This window comes from Dendrobates tinctorius, unplaced genomic scaffold (assembly GCF_039654945.1).
Source record: "Dendrobates tinctorius isolate UK_male_01 unplaced genomic scaffold, ASM3965494v1 ptg000216l, whole genome shotgun sequence".
Classification (NCBI taxonomy): domain Eukaryota; kingdom Metazoa; phylum Chordata; class Amphibia; order Anura; family Dendrobatidae; genus Dendrobates; species Dendrobates tinctorius.
In genome coordinates, this window is record NW_027361883.1 from 3530391 (window position 1) to 3555000 (window position 24610).

A 24610-nucleotide genomic window follows, 5' to 3' on the forward strand; every position below is an offset into this window, starting at 1 on the left:
GCAGGTGTGAGTGCATCTGCACGCACTGTGAGGCGGAGACTCTTGGAGCAAGGCCTGGTCTCAAGGAGGGCAGCAAGAAGCCACTTCTCTCCAGAAAAAACATCATGGACAGACTGATATTCTGCAAGAGGTACAGGGAGTGGACTGCTGAGGAATGGGGTAAAGTCATTTTCTCTGATGAATCCCCTTTTCGATTGTTTGGGACATCTGGAAAACAGCTTATTCGGAGAAGACCAGGTGAACGCTACCACCAGTCTTGTCTCATGCCAACTGTCAAGCATCCTGAAACCATTCATGTGTGGGGTGGCTTCTCAGCCAAGGGAATGGGCTCTCTCTCAGTCTTGCCTAAAAACACAGCCATGAATAAAGAATGGTACCAGAATGTCCTCCAAGAGCAACTTCTCCCAACCGTCCAAGAGCAGTTTGGCGATCATCAATGCCTTTTTCAACATGATGGAGCACCTTGCCATAAAGCAAAGGTGATAACTAAATGGCTCAGGGAACAAAACATAGAGATTTTGGGACCATGGCCTGGAAACTCCCCAGATCTTAATCCCATTGAGAACTTGTGGTCAATCATCAAGAGACGGGTGGACAAACAAAAACCTTCAAATTCAGACAAAATAAAAGCATTGATTTTGCAAGAATGGACTGCGATCAGTCAGGATTTGATCCAGAAGTTGATTGAGAGCATGCCAGGGAGAATTGCTGAGGTCCTGAAGAAGGGTCAACACTGCAAATATTGACTTGCTGCATTAACTCATTCTAACTGTCAATATAACCTTTTGCTACTCATAATATGATTGCAATTATATTTCTGTATGTGATAAAAACATCTGACAAACACACATAAAAACCAGAGGCCAGCAGATCATGTGAAAATATAATATTTGTGTCATTCTCAAAACTTTTGACCATGACTGTAAAACCCCCTTTACTCTTTTTTCTTCTCTTTCAGGTTACATCGGGGGCTTATCTACAGCATTACAGGATGCATTACAGAATGCTGAATGCAGAATGCTGTAGATAAGCCCCTGATGGCGGTGGACGTGGCTTATAGGCCGAAAATGGGGTGACAGATTTCCTTTAAAGCAGCCACTCATTCGCTTTCTAGTAATGCGGACGTGCTACTCAATCCGAGGACAAATGATTGACGCACTGAATGACCGTCAGGCATTTCTTCTACGTTTGATCCACATATTTCACTTGACACACAGTCATGGCCAAAAGTGGTGTCTCCTTTGAAATTGTTCCAGAAAATGAATTATTTCTCCCAGAAAATTATTGCAATTGCACGTGTTTTGTTATACACTTGTTTATTTCCTTCGTGTGTATTGGAACCACACAAAAAAAAAGGACAAAAAAAAGCTAATTAGACCTTATTTCACCCAAAATTGTTGGCACCTTTACAAACTCGTGAGTAAGCAACTTTGTTTCAAGCATGTGATGTTCGTTCAAACTCACCTGTGGCAAGAAACAGGTGTGGGCAATATGAAAATCACACCTGAAACCAGATAAAAAGTGGATAAGTTGACTCAATCTTTGCATTGTGTGTCTGTGTGTGCCACAGTAAGCATGGAGAACAGAAAGAAGAGAAGAGAACGGTTTGACGACTGGAGAACCAAAATTGTTGAAAAATATCAACAATCTCAAGGTTACAAGTCCAGCTCCAGGAATCTTTATGTTCTTTTGTTCACGGTGCGAAACATAATCAAGAAGATTACAACCCATGGCACTGTAGCTAATCTCACTGGATGTGGACAGCAGAGAAAAACTGATGAAAGGCTGCAACGCAGGATAGTCCGGATGGTGGATAAGCAACCCAAATCAAGATCCAAATAAATCCAAGCTGTCCTGCAGACTCAGGGTGCATCAGTGTCAGCACAAACTATCCGTCCACATGTGAATGAAATGAAACCCTATAGCAGGAGACCCAGGAGGACCCCACTGCTGACAGAGGGACATAAAAGCTAGACTGCAGTCTGCCAAAATGCACATTAGTTAGCCAAAATACTTCAGGGAAAGCATCTTGTGGACAGATGAGACCATGATAAAGCTTTTTGGTAAAGCAAATCATTCTACTATTTACTGAAAATGGAATGAGGCCACAAAGAAAAGAACACAGTACCTACAATCAGATATGGTGACAAGTCATTGATATTTTGGGGTTGTTTTGCTGTCTCTGGCACTGGGTGCCTTGACTGTGTTCAAGGCATCATGAAACCTAAAGATTACCAAAGGATTTTGGGTGGCAATGTAGTGCCCCGTGTCAGAAGCTGGGTTTGGGTCCTAGGTCATGGGTCTTCCAGCAAGACAATGACCCCAAACATACTTCAAGAAGCCCCCAGAAATGGATGGAAACAAAGTGCTGCGAGAGTTCTGAAGTGTCAGCAATGAGTCCGGATCTAAATCCCATTGATCACCTGTGGAGATATCTTAAAATTGCTGTAGGGAGAAGGCACCCTTCACATATGAGGGACCTGGAGCAGTTTGCAAAAGATGAGTGGTCTAAAATTCCAGTTGAGAGGTTTAAGAGGCTTGCTGATGGTTATAGGAAGTGATTGCAGTTATTTATTCCAAATGTTCTAGGTGAACCAATCAGGGAACTGCATAATGTTTTAGGTTGACCCAATCAGAGACGCCATGTTTTAGTTTGGTGCAGACAGGCATCTCCATAATGTGATAAACTGACCCAATCAGGTACCCCCATAATATTCTACACTGACCCAATCAGGGACTCCCATAATGTTCTAGGTTGATCCAACCAGGGACTTTCATAATTTTCTAGGTTGACTCAATCAAGGACCTCTTAATGTTATATGTTGACCCAATCAGGGACTCCCATAATGTTATAGGTTGGCCAAATCAAGGAACCCCCTAATGTTCTAAGTATTACAGTATAATAGAAGATTGGTTAGCAATACTCGAAGTCTCTGCGCTAGCAGTTAGTGTACTACATGCTAAAAATTATTGGCACCTGGCAAATGTGGAAATGTACTTACCTGGAGTGTGTCAAATCCTCTCTCCAAGTAATTCCCACACTTGTCCTTTTCCCCAATGGACGCATAGAATTTGCTCCACCAGTCAATGAATTCTTCCTCCTGTTACACAGAAAGAACAGAAGTCATTCAACTAATATTCTCGATAGAAATGACAAGTGATGCTAACATAGAGGAACTTGACTTTGTATCACCAGCGAGGACACAACATGACCAAGAAAACAAGGATTTCCAAAACTGATCATTCCCACCACCATCAAATAACCAAGGGTTTCTAAACATATTTATTCCCAACACCATTAAGGAACCAAAGATTTCCAAAAATGAAACCAAGGATTTCCATTGACAGTCAGAATACAATAAAGGAACCAAGGATTTATAAATGTGATTACTCTGAACACCATCAAGGAACCTACCTTTCCAAATATCACTCGAAACATCACCATGGAACCAAAGATTTCACTGATAACTCCCAACACCACAAAGGAACCAAAGATTCCCAAAAATAATCAACATTGTGTCAAGGTTTAAAGCAAAGTCATGAACCAGTAATTACCTTTGGTCAACTTAATCCTATCAGGACAATAAAAGAATTGAAAACAAGACAAGATACTACATTTTTGTTCCACATTTTGCCTTGGCAGAAAAAAAAAATGTCAAAAATTATTATATATTGTTGTTAAAATACTCCGCAAAAGATTATATCACCAAAAATGTTCTCGTTTCTTCATACTAACACATTACTCTGAAGCCAATGTAGATGTTTCATTCTTCCCAATGACAAATGCAGGGAAAGTCAAGGTCATGACTGCTAACATGGTCCCACCCAATGTTTGTGTCTACCTTGGCAGAAGACATGTGATTTTATTCCCCCATATTAGATGGCCTGATAGGTCGTTACCGGAATATGACCTGTTTTGTAATTAATTTCACATGTCCCTGCCGAGCTGGCAATTGGAGAGGTTCACACCTCGGCAAGGCATTGACGACCGGACCGATGTTGGAAAACTTAATCTGTGTTCCCATCAGACGGGATCATTCGGGAGACTAAATGTTATGGAAATTGCTTTCAGTTCTTTAATATTAAGAAACATTTATATTTCAACATGCTATATATTTAGAGAACATTTCCATCCATTACTTAAAAGATGATTACATTAGAGTAAAATGGAAAAAAAAAACGTTGGCCAATGTTCATTATTCATTGTCGCTGAGCGAATGGAGTCAAAAGACCTGTTTTTCTCCCAACAGTTGTGGTTTCCAGCACTAACTGACATGGCACATCATGAGGACAAGCTCTTTAAAGAATTATCCCCACCTAATGAGTAGATGGCATATCGCTAGATCATGGTGGGACCTCATCTCTGGGACTAGTGGGATACACAATCAAGAAATTGAGCACTGAAATCCCTTGAACAACCCCAAAGACCACACAGTGATGGGAATGATCTTTTTTTGGTCTTACTTCCCCTTCAGGACCAGAGAAGTTTTGGTCTTCAAGAATTTTTCTTTCTAAATTGTTTACTTAGCATTCCTCACAGAGTCTTTTTTACTCAATTTGTAACGAACGCATTAGATTTGGAGTCCTTCAAATGCCCATACATGCTACCTGTCACAAATTGACTGCGTAATCAACAGCACCTAAGGCACATGCCCGGTTAGCCCCCTTGCTTCAACCTTGCATGATTTTTATTACCAGACAGATATGTCTTGGACAAATATCGTTCGTAAATTTCTGAGAGAATTCGAGAGATCCTTCACGGCAAGGGGGTTCACTAGGTGAGGTGAATCTTCTAAGCCTAAGGTCTGGGTGGGCACACGGGCATTGCTGCAGCAAGCGGGTGAGGCATGTAGGACACCGATAGCAGGCAGGAGACCTTTAACTACGCCTAGGAAATAAACACACGTAAGCTCACTGGGCCAATTGCACAGCCCGATATGCAGTACAAAAAAGCTTAGCGGACTGGGCTGAGGGAAGGTGTGCAACAAAATTGAAGTTAGAAACATCAAGAAATAGATTGTATGAAAAGGACCGCTCAGTACTACACGCTGCTGTGCTCTCTTAAGGTTTACAATGCCTAGCAGCTATTGTGGGTGAGATTCCAGAATGATTGTGTTAGGCGTCAGGTTTCTGCGTCTCCTCTGCAGGAATCTAGAGCCTCACATTCTGTGGTCTCCTGCTGTCTTTCTACTACAGAGGAGATTACTTTGCAGCAGACCGCTTCAGAGACAAAGTCCCTCTGTGCTCCTACTGGGCATGCTCACGAGACGATGTGCCCAGGTCCTGTTCCAGATCTCATTGGTCCATCTCAGAGATCTGGAAGGTCCCGCACGGCTATAAAAAGCACGCATGGCCGTTCCGCCATGCGCTAGTATAGACTATACTGCTATGTGTGAATGGTGACGGATGCATGACTCTGGTGACTGACTCATTTGAAACCCCTTCCCTCTATTACGCATGGTGATAGGGAATTAGTTTAGTAGTCAGCGCCAGTCAGTGGCAAGCCTTAAGCCACTGTGCTGACCGCACCGCTACGCTAGCGTTCGACATCGCGCTTGCCTTCCAGCCTTGTCGTCGAGCGGCAGTGTCCTACGCCGCGCTGCAGTTGCAGCCCTTCTTGGCGCCTGCAGTAGTGACGCCGCACACACGGTAGGTCTAGAGGGACGCAGCTCCTCTGTCTTAGGTCCTGCTCCTGTGACCAGATACCGTGTGTGCATTTTAACTGAACTCTGTGACACTAACAGGGTCAGTGTTCTTTGTGTTTTTGTGTTGCGGCATCTCTGTGTGTGGACAGAGGCCGCTCTGCGCACTACGGGTGAAGTTGAACCCGTGCGAATTATACCGCCATATTGCTCCTGCCATCACTCAGCAGCGGTTGTAACACCTACTGCACGATGGACCCCGAGCGGCGAACGTACTTTATTATCATTTTTATTTAATGCGTTCCGCCGCTCCTAACAGAGTGACAGCTTTGCTCACCAATGAGTGAACTTGGTAAGTTGGTGCTTTCATGGGTAAAGAAGCGGTCCTGGGGTCTTGTCTACTGCCCTTTACATTACTGGTGAGTTTCTTTTTTCGGTCTTTTATTTTGGCACTGGTTCTTATGAGACGTTCTCAGTGCAGCTAGCTTATTACAGCTTTTACCTGCACATGCACATTGCTACGTGCTTACGCCTCATATGTGAATTGCCACATGCGTCTTAATTATTTACCACTCTGAGTCCTCTCCTTGCATTTATACCTCTTTGTAATGTTTTATATTGGTCATTAACACCTCATTAGGTGTTAAATGCATTTTTGGGCATTGACTTCCTCCCAGTGACGCACCTGGATTATTCTGCTATGGTCTCACTATTTTTATATATGTAATTATTGTAAGTCCTGATCATTTACCTAATAAAGATGGAATCTTTTTAGACTTTTTTGCCTACTAGCTCTTGTTTCTCCTTATACATATGTCTTGTTTGAGCGGGTATTTTGTTTCCCTTGCTGGGGATTTTTGGCATTTTGCCAATTGGCGTCTTTCTCGCCACCAAGGTGTGTTGCATTTACATTTTCAGAAAGTTGTTAATGTCTGAGGCCAGTAGGTTAGGTTCCATCATTAGACGTAGACCTGGTATCTCCATTCACATTTTTGGGGTGTGGGCAATGGATAAGAGAAAGGTAGGAAGCAGGCATGGGTCAAGGCTTCAACAAAAGGGCACGGATAGCAAAATAAAGATGAATTTCTTCCTGTAAGCTGCTCAGAAAGTTAGAAACTATGGTTTAGAGGTGTAATAGGGCTCCAAAATTTGAAAAAAATTTTTTACAGCTTGTCCAATTGTTCCAAATTATTGTGCAAATTGAATTTAAGTTATGAAGAGGTAATTTTTTTAATATAACCTCATGGAAGGTTTTGTGTATCTGTGTCTTTGGATCACTGAAATCAATCTAAAACACCTGTGATAATTAGTTTGCCAGGTGCCCAATTAACGGGAAATTACTTAAGAAGGTCATTCCACATTAAGTAGCCACAGGTTTGAAGCAATGTGGGAAAGAAAATGGATCTCTGCTGCTGAAAAGCACCAAATAGTGCAATGCCTTGGACAAGATATGAAAACATTAGATATTTAATGAAAACCTTAGCAAGATCATTGGTGAAGAGATTTGTGGCTGATACACTGCACAGTCAGGTTTGTGCAGATAAAGGCATAATGAGGAAGGTTTCTGCCAGGCAAATTCAGACCAAGAGAGTAGCTGCTAAAATACCATTACAAACCAGCAAACAGGTATTTGAAGCTGCTTTTGCCTCTGAAGTCCCACAATCCTCAAGGTGTAGGATCCTCCAGAAGCTTCAGTTGTTCTACACCTGTATACCTACTATTGTCCACCCCTAACCAGGGCTCACATGCCAAATTGGTTCCATTGGGCCCAGATATACATGAAGACTAATTGTAAAACAGTCATGATTACTGATGATGTCATGAAACCCTGGACGGTCCAGATAGATGGAGTAGTGGATGGTTGGTGGATGGCCACTATGTCCCAACAAGGCTGCGACGTCAACTAAAAAGTGGCTGAGTCACCTTGGCAAGTTTGCTGGTAGGTCCCTTAGGGTCCCTGAAGGTTTGAAAATGATCTCACAGAGTTTCTGACTGACCACTTTCTTCCATGGTACAAGAACTGTGCCTTCCATAGGAAAATCATCTTCATCCATTTATGATGACTCTTCCATGAAGGCCATATTTGTGCAAGTGTCTCTAAACAGTGGGTTAATATACTACACTCCAGGATTTGGTAAATCATTCTGAAGGTCTTTTGCAGTCACGCGGGTCATCCTACAAGCAGCTTTCACTGATATGTAGCTTAGTCTTCCAGACCTTATCTTGATCTCCACTGTTCTAGTAACTGCCATTTCTTAATTACATTTCTAACTGAGGAAACGGAAACTTGAAAACGCTTTTCTATCTTCTTATAGCCTTCTCCTGCTTTGTGGGCCTCCAGCATTTTCAGAGTGCTAAGCAAGCTGCTTAGAAGAACCAAGGTCAAAGTTATCTGAGTACACAAATCTCCAAGGGCATGCAAACTTTTGCATTGACCGATTTTCCTTTTTGTAATTTTTAAAATGTAAAAGATGAAAATATATATATAAAGCTCTGGCAAAAATGAAGATCCCACTGCGCAGTTTTATAAAAATCAGCTTCTCTCCATGTCTGACAGCCGTTCCATTCCAGCGTCAGCTGAATTCCAGCCAGAGTCCACCTCATTCTACTTAATGTGCTTCTGATTAGGTGATCACCTGAACCAAATCTTATTTAACTAAGGAAAGTATAAAAAAATCCTGCTGTGGTGTTCACAATCTTCTTGCAATAGGACAAGCTGGATGGCAAAACAAGTGCTAGTAATAACACAAAAGTAACTTTTAACCATAAAAAGGAGTTGAAAAGAAAAGTACTGCGTGAGGAAAAGAAGGGCTCAATTCTGGCTTTACTAGCAGAGGGAAACAGTGAGTGTCATGTTGTTTTCATGATTAAAATTTCTAATACGGCAGTCCATTACGACAAGGTTAAGCAGCAGACATAGGGGACAACAAAGCTACAGACCAGCAGAGGGCGAAAACGACTCTCCACTGACCGGGATGACCATCATCTTATTCGAATGTCACTCAGCAACCGCAGGATGACATCAAGTGACCTACAAAAGGAATGGCAAATGGCAGCTGGGGTGAAGTGCACGGCAAGAACAGTTTGTAACAGGCTCCTACAGCCAAGGCTCAAGTCATGTAAATCTAGTTGCCAGGCTGAAGTTTGCCAAAGACCATAAGGATTGGACCATAGAGGACTGGAGTAAGGTAATCTTCTCTGATGAGTCTAATTTTCAGCTTTGCCCAACACCTGGTCGTCTAATGGTTGGACGGAGACCTGGAGAGGCGTACGAGCCACAGTGTCTTGCACCCACTGTGAAATTTGGTGAAGGATCGGTGATGATCTGGGGATGCTTCAACAAGGCTGGAATTGGGCAGGTTAATCTTTGTGAAGGACGTATGAATCAAGCCGTATACAAGGGTATCCTGGAAAACCAGTTGATTCCTTCTGCTCAGGCAATGTTCCCCAACTCTGAGGACTAGTTTTTCCAGCAGGACAATGCGCCATTCCACACAGCTAGGTTAATCAATGTGTGGATGAAGGATCACCACATCAAATCCCTGTCATGGCCAGCCCAATCTCCAGACATGAACCCCATTGGAAACCTCTGGAATGTAATCAAGAGGAAGATGGATAGTCACAAGCCATCAAACAAAGAAGAACTGCTGACATGTGTGTACCAGGAGCGGCATAAGGTCACCCAAAAGCCGTGTGAGAGACTGGTGGAAAGCAGCCAAAACGCAGGAAAGCTGGGATTAACAATCATGGTTATTCCACAAAATATTGATTTCTGAACTCTTCCTGAGGTAAAACATTAGTATTGTTGTTTCTCAATTATTAGAAACTTGTTTTCTCAGCATTATGTGAGGTCTGTAAGCACTCCGCATTTTTTTGTTATTTTGACCATTTCTCATTTTCTGAAAATAAATACAAAATGTATTGCTTGGAAATTCGGAGACATGTTGTCAGCAGTTTATAGAATAAAAGAGCAATTTACATCTTACTCAAAAATAGACATATCAAAAGAAAAATCTGAGAAACTGAACATTTTGCAGTGGTCTCTTAATTTTTGCTAGAGCTGTATATTTGTCTAAAATACGAATGAAATGTGTCATCTGTTACTTTAGGCCTTTTAGAGATCAATTCATTTTCAACTGGCTTAACTGTTCACAATAACAATCATTTTGACCAAGGGTGCCCAAACTTTTACACGCAACTGTATAAATATAAGTAATGACTGGTTGATTGGTATACATGGGGTTACACAAATTTTGGGCTGCTGGATGCGTGCGCCATAAGTAAATACAGCCTCATTTGCAAATAGCACCATATGGAAGTACGTATCAAGGTAAGCTCCAATCATATATGGCATCAGCAGCAATAACATTAATCCAACTTTAACTCTTTTAGCACTTAGGGTGAAAACCTCGGGACGCTGACGTCAGGTGCTGAGGAAAGTCACATTTCACATAGTGATAAAGTCCAGGATCGGCACATTTCTCATCGGCAGTAATTTCACATTTCTGCACAGATTCTGCTGCGGATTCATGAAACGTTCCTACATATAATGATGTCTATTTTAGTAATCCAGAATTCCAACACGCTGACCTCATGGAGAAAATCTAATAGAGGCTTATTGGATTTTTCACTTGAGCCGGCCATACGGGACTTGAAATTAACGTCGTGAATAGACATTGTTTTCAATGAGAGGTTCACATAAATTACATTTCTTCATCCCCCAGCCATAGTCAGAGGAGGCGGTGGCCCTCTTGGGTCAAGCTGGGTCCCCACAGGTGTAACTTACCCACAAGATCTTCTGCAGCCGTAAGTAAAGAAAAGATGTTAGACCAGAGTCCTGCGCCCCCTCCCATACATGCACTGCACCAAACATCCGACATGCAGTGCCCCAAACATCCCACATATATAGTCCCCCTTCCCAAACATGCAATGCCCCAAACATCCCATATATATAGCCCCCCTTCCCAAACATGCAGTGCCCCAAACATCCCACATATATAGTCCCCCTTCCCAAACATGCAATGCCCCAAACATCCCATATATATAGCCCCCCTTCCCAAACATGCAGTGCCCCAAACATCCCACATATATAGCCCCCCTTCCCATACATACAGTGCCCCGCACAACCAATACATGCAGTGCCCCAGTACGCTGCTGAACTGATGTACTGTACCTAAACTTGTGTGATACTCTCTTGCTGAGCTGATGTATGTATTCCTCTGTGATTTTGTGCTTTTGTGTTGATGTATCCAATCCCATGTGAAAATGTGCTGCTGATTATAACAATTTAATTCTATCATGTGTGACACTGTCGGAAGAGCTGCTGTATCTAAGCCAATTATGTGATTCAGTCCTGTGTACCTAAGCCCTTCATTCACAATAGTATCCTGTGTGTCACGGGTTTACCGGGACAGAGAGGAGCCAGAAGACCACAACATTTGATTTCTCCTACTCCTGAGCTCTTGGAAGCTTTCCTGCATTAAGGCTCTCAGCTGTTCACTGTTAGCCACTCCATCTCCTGTATAATCTGGGCCCTGGCTGGCACTCATTTCCAGAACAAGCTGCATGCTGCATGGTTAGGAGATGGTGAGTTGTGGTTGTTGTTTAAGAAGGCGTTTGGTGAATTTATCTGAGACTGTTGCTAGGTTTTGTGTGTGTGCCAATTACCCTCCTTCTCCTACTTTGGTTTACCCCATCCTCCACTCCTCAATGTTTACCTCTGCTGTTTGTGTGAGGATATTTGCATGATTGGTATTATCCTTTATACCATAGAATCATAGAATCATAGAATCGCAGAGTTGGAAGGGACCTCCTGGGCCATCTGGTCCAACCCCCTGCTCAAAGCAGGATTCGCTAAATCATCGCTAAATTATATACCTGTTTGCATTACCTTGTTAAGGCCCTTTTACATTTAGCGATGCACCAGCGATCCCGACCACGATATGACCCGGTCAGGATTGCTGGTGCATCGCTAAATGATCGCTAGTGAGCTGCCACACAGGCAGACTCACCAGCGATGCCGCAGTGATACAGCGGACGATACTTACCTTTCAGACACGGCAATGAAGACGTCCTCCCGCCCGCCTCCACGCGTCGCTCGTCGGCGCCAGCTGGAAGCCCAGCAGGAAGCGCCCGACGAGAAATGGAGCTGCGCGATCAGTGATGGACAGCGGGGGAGCCGGTCATAGGTAAGTATCACACATAGCGATATCGCTATAACGTCACAAAATCGGTGACGTTATAGCGATATTACTAGTGATATCGCTATGTGTAAAACCCCCTTTAGTCTGGTTGGTGAACTACGGTACACTACTACTCCCCTCTTCCCTTGGTGGGGGAAGAGTACAGACTGAGGGCGGATTCAGGAGCTAAAGAAAGTTACGTGGCCCCGTCGTCTTCACCATCAGAAGTAATCCGGGAACAGGGCGAGCTAGGGCACCACTAGCATTGGGAACAGGGAAGAAGCCCCTGGTCCCGGTACAGCCAACAGAGCCGTGACACTCTGTGTATCCAGTCCTACCATTTGTGATACTATCCACTGAGAAAATTATCTAAGCATTTAGTATGTGGACCGTGGCTTGCAGCGCTGGAGTCCTGGGTTCAAATCCGACCAAGGACAACATCTGCAAGGAGTTTGTATGTTCTTCCCCGTGTTTTGTGGGTTTCTTCCGGGTTCTCCAGTTTCCTCCCACATTCCAAAGACATACTGAAAGGGAATTTAAATTGTGAGCCCCATAGGGGATCAGTGGTGTTAATGTGTGCAAACTGTAAAGCGCTGCAGAATATGTTAGCGCCATATAAAAATTAACATTATTTTTATATTGTGTTCTGAGCTGCTGTATCTAAGCCTACCATGTATCTAAATCACCCACATTGTGTTGGTGTAAGGAGGAAGACCTGTACTGAACCAAGTCCGGAACTGTCGAGGCTGCGTCCCATGTTGCCTGGGGGAAGGAAAAGGGGACCGGACAGGTTCCATGACCCGGAAGGAGGGAGCCCGGGTGAACCGGAAACCAGGGGAAGAACATGCAAAGTTGAGGCAGAGTTTCCTGCCGTCGGGGAGAGTACAGCAGGGTGAGCAGCGCGCTTTGCACCCCAAGCGCCGGAGCTGCGACAGGCTACAATTAACAGCTTCCGGTACCACTAGCGGGACAGTGAGACTAAAGGGCGCCATGCACACAATGGCTGTGAGTACCGCGCACATGCAGAGAAGCGAGGGCCGGTGTAACAGGACAGATTAACCACTCTCCCAGAATATACCCGGGATTAAAGAGGCCTAGGCCAGATTATACCCCTCCGGGTCAGAATATACCCCAGCTGCTGTATATCAGATTTTTCAGGCTTTTGAGAACCATTGAGTGATATACTCAATAACGGGGCCCCAGGCAGCACACGGGGCCCCAAACATCGCCCAGGGGGTCCCAGACAAGGCACTGGGGGGCAGAGACAGCGCACAGGGGCCCTGCGCACTCTGTCTCCCCCCCCCTTGCACGCGGTCTCTCCACCCCCCACGCTTTGTCTAGGGCCCCGTGCGCTGTCTCTGCCCCCCTGTAAGCTGCCTGGGGCCCCTGTGTGCTGTCTCTGCCCCCGTGTGTTGCCTGGGGCCCCTGTATGCTGCCTGGGGGCCTGTGCACCGCCTGGGGCCCCTGTGTGCTGTCTGTGGCCCTATGTGCTGCTTGGGACCCCGTGCTCTCTCTCTGATCCCCTGTACGCTGTCTGCCCCGTTATTAAGTATATCACTCAATGGTTCTCAAAAGCGTGAAAAATCTGATCTACAGCAGCTGCGATAAATTCTAATCCGGAGGGGTATAATCTGGCCTAGGCCACCTTAACCCCAGGTATATTCTGGGCAGGGGGGGGTAATCTGGCCTGTTACACTGGGTAAAGGACAGTAGCTTGCGGCCCTCTCTGCCATCTGTTACGCATCAGCCCACGTTTAACCCCGAGATTGCTGTGGCCCACTTTGCTTTGGCTGCACAGGCTCATGGGCTAGGGGCTCAACAGGTAAAACCGGAGACCGCCCGTTGCCGCCAGAAGACGGATCATCACTCGAGGGACTCCATCTGTGGACATCTCCCTGGCCGTTGCCAGTGTTACAACCTCAAACGATCATCTTTGGTGGCGGAACATAAAGGACACATAAGTTTGATAATTGGACTATTATTTTGCACCTGCTTTTCACCATTTAACCATTTGTCTCCCTGCGAGGAGTTTATCTACCCTGTTAATTAAATTGTTAAAAATGTGTTAACCCTTACTCTGTGTCCTTTGCGTCACTGCATCCCACAACCTGCTTACATTAGCATACTGCTGGACTGAGAAGGGTTAAACTGATGTGACTCTTTCCCTACTGGTCCCTTTTATAAGTCTAGATTGTGGCTGTTTCTGTTGTTTGCTGTCCCCGGGGCCCTGACACCATTCACTGCACAGGCACCTCAAATCCGGGCGAGAGGCGCGGAGCTTTCCATTCATTTCTCCTATAAAGGAACTTCAAAGTAACACGCACATAGGTGCCGAATGCAGGTCTAGTAACATCTGTCCCCCATAACGAGAGGGACCGGGCCCGGTGTATAAAAACAGATGCCGTGGCACCCCAGAAATCCACACCCAAAATCATATCCAACATGACACTCAGGAAATCTGTATATATACACTACACAGTACCACTCCTCCTGTATATATACCCTGCACAGTACCCCTCCTCCTGTATATATACACTGCACAGTACCGCTCCTCCTGTATATATACCCTGCACAGTACCACTCCTCCTGTATATATACACTGCACAGTACCGCTCCTCCTGTGTATATATACTGCACAGTACCACTCCTCCTGTATATATACACTGCACAGTACCACTCCTCCTGTATATATACTGCACAGTACCGCTCCTCCTGTATATATATACATTGCACAGTACCACTCCTCCTGTATATATACACTGCACAGCACCACTCCTCCTGTGTATACACTGCACAGTACCGCTCCTCCTGTATAGTATATAAACGCTGCACAGTACCACTCCTCCTGTATATATACACTGCACAGTACCGCTCCTCCTGTATATATACACTGCACAGTACCACTCCTCCTGTCCTGTATATATACACTGCACAGCACCACTCCTCCTGTATATATACACTGCACAGTACCACTCCTCCTGTATATATACACTGCACAGCACCACTCCTCCTGTGTATACACTGCACAGTACCACTCCTCCTGTGTATATATACTGCACAGTACCACTCCTCCTGTATATATACACTGCACAGTACCGCTCCTCCTGTATATATACACTGCACAGTACCACTCCTCCTGTCCTGTATATATACACTGCACAGCACCACTCCTCCTGTGTATACACTGCACAGTACCGCTCCTCCTGTATATACACTGCACAGTACCACTCCTCCTGTATATATACACTGCACAGTACCACTCCTCCTGTGTATATACACTGCACAGTACCACTCCTCCTGTATATATACACTGCACAGTACCACTCCTCCTGTATATATACACTGTACAGTAAAACTCCTCCTGTATATATACACTGCACAGTACCACTCCTCCTGCATATATACACTGCACAGTACCACTCCTCCTGTATATATACACTGCACAGTACCACTCCTCCTGTATATATACACTGCACAGTACCACTCCTCCTGTGTATATATACACTGCACAGTACCACTCCTCCTGTATATATACACTGCACAGTACCACTCCTCCTGTATATATACACTGCACAGTACCACTCCTCCTGTGTATATATACACTGCACAGTACCACTCCTCCTGTATATATATACTGCACAGTACCACTCCTCCTGTATATATATACTGCACAGTACCACTCCTCCTGTGTATATATACACTGCACAGTACCACTCCTCCTGTGTATATACACTGCACAGTACCACTCCTCCTGTATATATACACTGCACAGTACCACTCCTCCTGTGTATATATACACTGCACAGTACCACTCCTCCTGTGTATATATACACTGCACAGTACCACTCCTCCTGTATATATATACTGCACAGTACCACTCCTCCTGTATATATACACTGCACAGTACCACTCCTCCTGTGTATATATACACTGCACAGTACCACTCCTCCTGTATATATATACTGCACAGTACCACTCCTCCTGTGTATATATACACTGCACAGTACCACTCCTCCTGTATATATACACTGCACAGTACCACTCCTCCTGTGTATATACACTGCACAGTACCACTCCTCCTGTATATATATACACTGCACAGTACCACTCCTCCTGTGTATATATATACACTGCACAGTACCACTCCTCCTGTGTATACACTGCACAGTACCACTCCTCCTGTGTATACACATTGCACAGTACCACTCCTCCTGTATATATACACTGCACAGTACCACTCCTCCTGTATATATACACTGCACAGTATCACTCCTCCTGTATATATACACTGCACAGTACCACTCCTCCTGTGTATATATACACTGCACAGTACCACTCCTCCTGTATATATATACTGCACAGTACCACTCCTCCTGTATATATACACTGCACAGTACCACTCCTCCTGTGTATATATACACTGCACAGTACCACTCCTCCTGTATATATATTGCACAGTACCACTCCTCCTGTGTATATATACACTGCACAGTACCACTCCTCCTGTATATATACACTGCACAGTACCACTCCTCCTGTGTATATACACTGCACAGTACCACTCCTCCTGTGTATATACACTGCACAGTACCACTCCTCCTGTATATATATACACTGCACAGTACCACTCCTCCTGTGTATACACTGCACAGTACCACTCCTCCTGTGTATACACATTGCACAGTACCACTCCTCCTGTATATATACACTGCACAGTACCACTCCTCCTGTATATATACACTGCACAGTATCACTCCTCCTGTATATATACACTGCACAGTACCCCTCCTCCTGTATATATACACTGCACAGTACCACTCCTCCTGTATATATACACTGCACAGTACCCCTCCTCCTGTGTATACACTGCACAGTACCACTCCTCCTGTGTATATACACTGCACAGTACCACTCCTCCTATATATATACACTGCACAGTACCACTCCTCCTGTATATATACACTGCACAGTACCACTCCTCCTGTATATATACACTGCACAGCACCACTCCTCCTGTGTATATATACTGCACAGTACCACTCCTCCTGTATATATACACTGCACAGTACCGCTCCTCCTGTATATATACACTGCACAGTATCACTCCTCCTGTATATATACACTGCACAGTACCACTCCTCCTGTGTATACACTGCACAGTACCACTCCTCCTGTGTATATATACACTGCACAGTACCACTCCTCCTGTATATATATACTGCACAGTACCACTCCTCCTGTATATATACACTGCACAGTACCACTCCTCCTGTGTATATATACACTGCACAGTACCACTCCTCCTGTATATATACTGCACAGTACCACTCCTCCTGTGTATATACACTGCACAGTACCACTCCTCCTATATATATACACTGCACAGTACCACTCCTCCTGTATATATACACTGCACAGTACCACTCCTCCTGTATATATACACTGCACAGTACCACTCCTCCTGTATATATACACTGCACAGTACCACTCCTCCTGTATATATACACTGCACAGTATCACTCCTCCTGTATATATACACTGCACAGTACCCCTCCTCCTGTATATATACACTGCACAGTATCACTCCTCCTGTATATATACACTGCACAGTACCCCTCCTCCTGTGTATACACTGCACAGTACCACTCCTCCTGTGTATATACACTGCACAGTACCACTCCTCCTATATATATATACACTGCACAGTACCACTCCTCCTGTATATATACACTGCACAGTATCACTCCTCCTGTATATATACACTGCACAGTACCCCTCCTCCTGTGTATACACTGCACAGTACCACTCCTCCTGTGTATATATACACTGCACAGTACCACTCCTCCTGTGTATATATACTGCACAGTACCACTCCTCCTGTATATATACACTGCACAGTACCACTCCTCCTGTGTATATATACACTGCACAGTACCACTCCTCCTGTATATATACACTGCACAGTATCACTCCTCCTGTATATATACACTGCACAGTACCCCTCCTCCTGTATATATACACTGCACAGTATCACTCCTCCTGTATATATACACTGCACAGTACCCCTCCTCCTGTATATATACACTGCACAGTATCACTCCTCCTGTATATATACACTGCACAGTACCCCTCCTCCTGTGTATACACTGCACAGTACCACTCCTCCTGTGTATATACACTGCACAGTACCACTCCTCCTATATATATACACTGCACAGTACCACTCCTCCTGTATATATACACTGCACAGTACCACTCCTCCTGTATATATACACTGCACAGCACCACTCCTCCTGTGTATATACACTGCACAGTACCACTCCTCCTATATATATACACTGCACAGTACCACTCCTCCTGTATATATACACTGCACAGTACCACTCCTCCTGTATATATACACTGCACAGTACCCCTCCTCCTGTGTATACACTGCACAGTACCACTCCTCCTGTGTATATACACTGCACAGTACCACTCCTCCTATATATATACACTGCACAGTACCCCTCCTCCTGTATATATACACTGCACAGCACCACTCCTCCTGTGTATATATACTGCACAGTACCACTCCTCCTGTATATATACACTGCACAGTACCGCTCCTCCTATATATATACACTGCACAGTACCACTCCTCCTGTATATATACACTGCACAGTACCACTCCTCCTGTATATATACACTGCACAGCACCACTCCTCCTGTATATATATACTGCACAGTACCACTCCTCCTGTATATATACACTGCACAGTACCACTCCTCCTGTGTATATATACACTGCACAGTACCACTCCTCCTGTATATATATACTGCACAGTACCACTCCTCCTGTATATATACACTGCACAGTACCACTCCTCCTGTGTATATATACACTGCACAGTACCACTCCTCCTGTATATATATACTGCACAGTACCACTCCTCCTGTGTATATATACACTGCACAGTACCACTCCTCCTGTATATATACACTGCACAGTACCACTCCTCCTGTGTATATACACTGCACAGTACCACTCCTCCTGTGTATATACACTGCACAGTACCACTCCTCCTGTATATATATACACTGCACAGTACCACTCCTCCTGTGTATACACTGCACAGTACCACTCCTCCTGTGTATACACATTGCACAGTACCACTCCTCCTGTATATATACACTGCACAGTACCACTCCTCCTGTATATATACACTGCACAGTATCACTCCTCCTGTATATATACACTGCACAGTACCCCTCCTCCTGTATATATACACTGCACAGTACCACTCCTCCTGTGTATATACACTGCACAGTACCCCTCCTCCTGTGTATACACTGCACAGTACCACTCCTCCTGTGTATATACACTGCACAGTACCACTCCTCCTATAAATATACACTGCACAGTACCACTCCTCCTGTATATATACACTGCACAGTACCACTCCTCCTGTATATATACACTGCACAGCACCACTCCTCCTGTGTATATATACTGCACAGTACCACTCCTCCTGTATATATACACTGCACAGCACCACTCCTCCTGTGTATATATACTGCACAGTACCACTCCTCCTGTATATATACACTGCACAGTATCACTCCTCCTGTATATATACACTGCACAGTACCACTCCTCCTGTGTATACAATGCACAGTACCACTCCTCCTGTGTATATATACACTGCACAGTACCACTCCTCCTGTATATATATACTGCACAGTACCACTCCTCCTGTATATATACACTGCACAGTACCACTCCTCCTGTGTATATATACACTGCACAGTACCACTCCTCCTGTATATATATACTGCACAGTACCACTCCTGTGTATATATACACTGCACAGTACCACTCCTCCTGTATATATACACTGCACAGTACCACTCCTCCTGTGTATATACACTGCACAGTACCACTCCTCCTGTGTATATACACTGCACAGTACCACTCCTCCTGTGTATATACACTGCACAGTACCACTCCTCCTGTGTATATACACTGCACAGTACCACTCCTCCTGTGTATACACTGCACAGTACCACTCCTCCTGTGTAAACACATTGCACAGTACCACTCCTCCTGTATATATACACTGCACAGCACCACTCCTCCTGTGTATACACTGCACAGTACCACTCCTCCTGTGTATATATACTGCACAGTACCACTCCTCCTGTATATATACACTGCACAGTACCGCTCCTCCTGTATATATACACTGCACAGTACCACTCCTCCTGTCCTGTATATATACACTGCACAGCACCACTCCTCCTGTGTATACACTGCACAGTACCGCTCCTCCTGTATATACACTGCACAGTACCACTCCTCCTGTATATATACACTGCACAGTACCACTCCTCCTGTGTATATACACTGCACAGTACCACTCCTCCTGTATATATACACTGCACAGTACCACTCCTCCTGTATATATACACTGTACAGTAAAACTCCTCCTGTATATATACACTGCACAGTACCACTCCTCCTGCATATATACACTGCACAGTACCACTCCTCCTGTATATATACTGCACAGTACCACTCCTCCTGTATATATACACTGCACAGTACCACTCCTCCTGTGTATATATACACTGCACAGTACCACTCCTCCTGTATATATACACTGCACAGTACCACTCCTCCTGTATATATACACTGCACAGTACCACTCCTCCTGTGTATATATACACTGCACAGTACCACTCCTCCTGTATATATATACTGCACAGTACCACTCCTCCTGTATATATATACTGCACAGTACCACTCCTCCTGTGTATATATACACTGCACAGTACCACTCCTCCTGTATATATACACTGCACAGTACCACTCCTCCTGTATATATACACTGCACAGTACCACTCCTCCTGTGTATATATACACTGCACAGTACCACTCCTCCTGTATATATATACTGCACAGTACCACTCCTCCTGTATATATACACTGCACAGTACCACTCCTCCTGTGTATATATACACTGCACAGTACCACTCCTCCTGTGTATATATACACTGCACAGTACCACTCCTCCTGTATATATATACTGCACAGTACCACTCCTCCTGTATATATACACTGCACAGTACCACTCCTCCTGTGTATATATACACTGCACAGTACCACTCCTCCTGTATATATATACTGCACAGTACCACTCCTCCTGTGTATATATACACTGCACAGTACCACTCCTCCTGTATATATACACTGCACAGTACCACTCCTCCTGTGTATATACACTGCACAGTACCACTCCTCCTGTATATATATACACTGCACAGTACCACTCCTCCTGTGTATATATATACACTGCACAGTACCACTCCTCCTGTGTATACACTGCACAGTACCACTCCTCCTGTGTATACACATTGCACAGTACCACTCCTCCTGTATATATACACTGCACAGTACCACTCCTCCTGTATATATACACTGCACAGTATCACTCCTCCTGTATATATACACTGCACAGTACCACTCCTCCTGTGTATATATACACTGCACAGTACCACTCCTCCTGTATATATATACTGCACAGTACCACTCCTCCTGTATATATACACTGCACAGTACCACTCCTCCTGTGTATATATACACTGCACAGTACCACTCCTCCTGTATATATATATTGCACAGTACCACTCCTCCTGTGTATATATACACTGCACAGTACCACTCCTCCTGTATATATACACTGCACAGTACCACTCCTCCTGTGTATATACACTGCACAGTACCACTCCTCCTGTGTATATACACTGCACAGTACCACTCCTCCTGTATATATATACACTGCACAGTACCACTCCTCCTGTGTATACACTGCACAGTACCACTCCTCCTGTGTATACACATTGCACAGTACCACTCCTCCTGTATATATACACTGCACAGTACCACTCCTCCTGTATATATACACTGCACAGTATCACTCCTCCTGTATATATACACTGCACAGTACCCCTCCTCCTGTATATATACACTGCACAGTACCACTCCTCCTGTATATATACACTGCACAGTACCCCTCCTCCTGTGTATACACTGCACAGTACCACTCCTCCTGTGTATATACACTGCACAGTACCACTCCTCCTATATATATACACTGCACAGTACCACTCCTCCTGTATATATACACTGCACAGTACCACTCCTCCTGTATATATACACTGCACAGCACCACTCCTCCTGTGTATATATACTGCACAGTACCACTCCTCCTGTATATATACACTGCACAGTACCGCTCCTCCTGTATATATACACTGCACAGTATCACTCCTCCTGTATATATACACTGCACAGTACCACTCCTCCTGTGTATACACTGCACAGTACCACTCCTCCTGTGTATATATACACTGCACAGTACCACTCCTCCTGTATATATATACTGCACAGTACCACTCCTCCTGTATATATACACTGCACAGTACCACTCCTCCTGTGTATATACACTGCACAGTACCACTCCTCCTGTATATATACTGCACAGTACCACTCCTCCTGTGTATATACACTGCACAGTACCACTCCTCCTATATATATACACTGCACAGTACCACTCCTCCTGTATATATACACTGCACAGTACCACTCCTCCTGTATATATACACTGCACAGTACCACTTCTCCTGTATATATACACTGCACAGTACCACTCCTCCTGTATATATACACTGCACAGTATCACTCCTCCTGTATATATACACTGCACAGTACCCCTCCTCCTGTATATATACACTGCACAGTATCACTCCTCCTGTATATATACACTGCACAGTACCCCTCCTCCTGTGTATACACTGCACAGTACCACTCCTCCTGTGTATATACACTGCACAGTACCACTCCTCCTATATATATATACACTGCACAGTACCACTCCTCCTGTATATATACACTGCACAGTATCACTCCTCCTGTATATATACACTGCACAGTACCCCTCCTCCTGTGTATACACTGCACAGTACCACTCCTCCTGTGTATATATACACTGCACAGTACCACTCCTCCTGTGTATATATATACTGCACAGTACCACTCCTCCTGTATATATACACTGCACAGTACCACTCCTCCTGTGTATATATACACTGCACAGTACCACTCCTCCTGTATATATACACTGCACAGTATCACTCCTCCTGTATATATACACTGCACAGTACCCCTCCTCCTGTATATATACACTGCACAGTATCACTCCTCCTGTATATATACACTGCACAGTACCCCTCCTCCTGTATATATACACTGCACAGTATCACTCCTCCTGTATATATACACTGCACAGTACCCCTCCTCCTGTGTATACACTGCACAGTACCACTCCTCCTGTGTATATACACTGCACAGTACCACTCCTCCTATATATATACACTGCACAGTACCACTCCTCCTGTATATATACACTGCACAGTACCACTCCTCCTGTATATATACACTGCACAGCACCACTCCTCCTGTGTATATACACTGCACAGTACCACTCCTCCTATATATATACACTGCACAGTACCACTCCTCCTGTATATACACTGCACAGTACCACTCCTCCTGTATATATACACTGCACAGCACCACTCCTCCTGTGTATATATACTGCACAGTACCACTCCTCCTGTATATATACACTGCACAGTACCGCTCCTCCTATATATATACACTGCACAGTACCACTCCTCCTGTATATATACACTGCACAGTACCACTCCTCCTGTATATATACACTGCACAGCACCACTCCTCCTGTATATATATACTGCACAGTACCACTCCTCCTGTATATATACACTGCACAGTACCACTCCTCCTGTGTATATATACACTGCACAGTACCACTCCTCCTGTATATATATACTGCACAGTACCACTCCTCCTGTATATATACACTGCACAGTACCACTCCTCCTGTGTATATATACACTGCACAGTACCACTCCTCCTGTGTATATATACACTGCACAGTACCACTCCTCCTGTATATATACACTGCACAGTACCACTCCTCCTGTGTATATACACTGCACAGTACCACTCCTCCTGTGTATATACACTGCACAGTACCACTCCTCCTGTATATATATACACTGCACAGTACCACTCCTCCTGTGTATACACTGCACAGTACCACTCCTCCTGTGTATACACATTGCACAGTACCACTCCTCCTGTATATATACACTGCACAGTACCACTCCTCCTGTATATATACACTGCACAGTATCACTCCTCCTGTATATATACACTGCACAGTACCCCTCCTCCTGTATATATACACTGCACAGTACCACTCCTCCTGTATATATACACTGCACAGTACCCCTCCTCCTGTGTATACACTGCACAGTACCACTCCTCCTGTGTATATACACTGCACAGTACCACTCCTCCTATATATATACACTGCACAGTACCACTCCTCCTGTATATATACACTGCACAGTACCACTCCTCCTGTATATATACACTGCACAGCACCACTCCTCCTGTGTATATATACTGCACAGTACCACTCCTCCTGTATATATACACTGCACAGCACCACTCCTCCTGTGTATATATACTGCACAGTACCACTCCTCCTGTATATATACACTGCACAGTATCACTCCTCCTGTATATATACACTGCACAGTACCACTCCTCCTGTGTATACAATGCACAGTACCACTCCTCCTGTGTATATATACACTGCACAGTACCACTCCTCCTGTATATATATACTGCACAGTACCACTCCTCCTGTG

At 44.5% G+C, this 24610-nt stretch overlaps 1 protein-coding gene across 1 annotated transcript in view; it reads right to left on the minus strand.

The window, feature by feature from the left end:
• The window catches only part of DYSF (dysferlin), a 320393-nt gene that overhangs the window by 52621 nt on the left and 243162 nt on the right, over positions 1 to 24610 (minus strand). The window contains exon 42 of the mRNA XM_073555076.1: positions 3003 to 3101. Within this exon, the coding sequence (XP_073411177.1) occupies positions 3003 to 3101 (99 nt within the window). The remainder of the gene's footprint in view (positions 1 to 3002; positions 3102 to 24610) is intronic.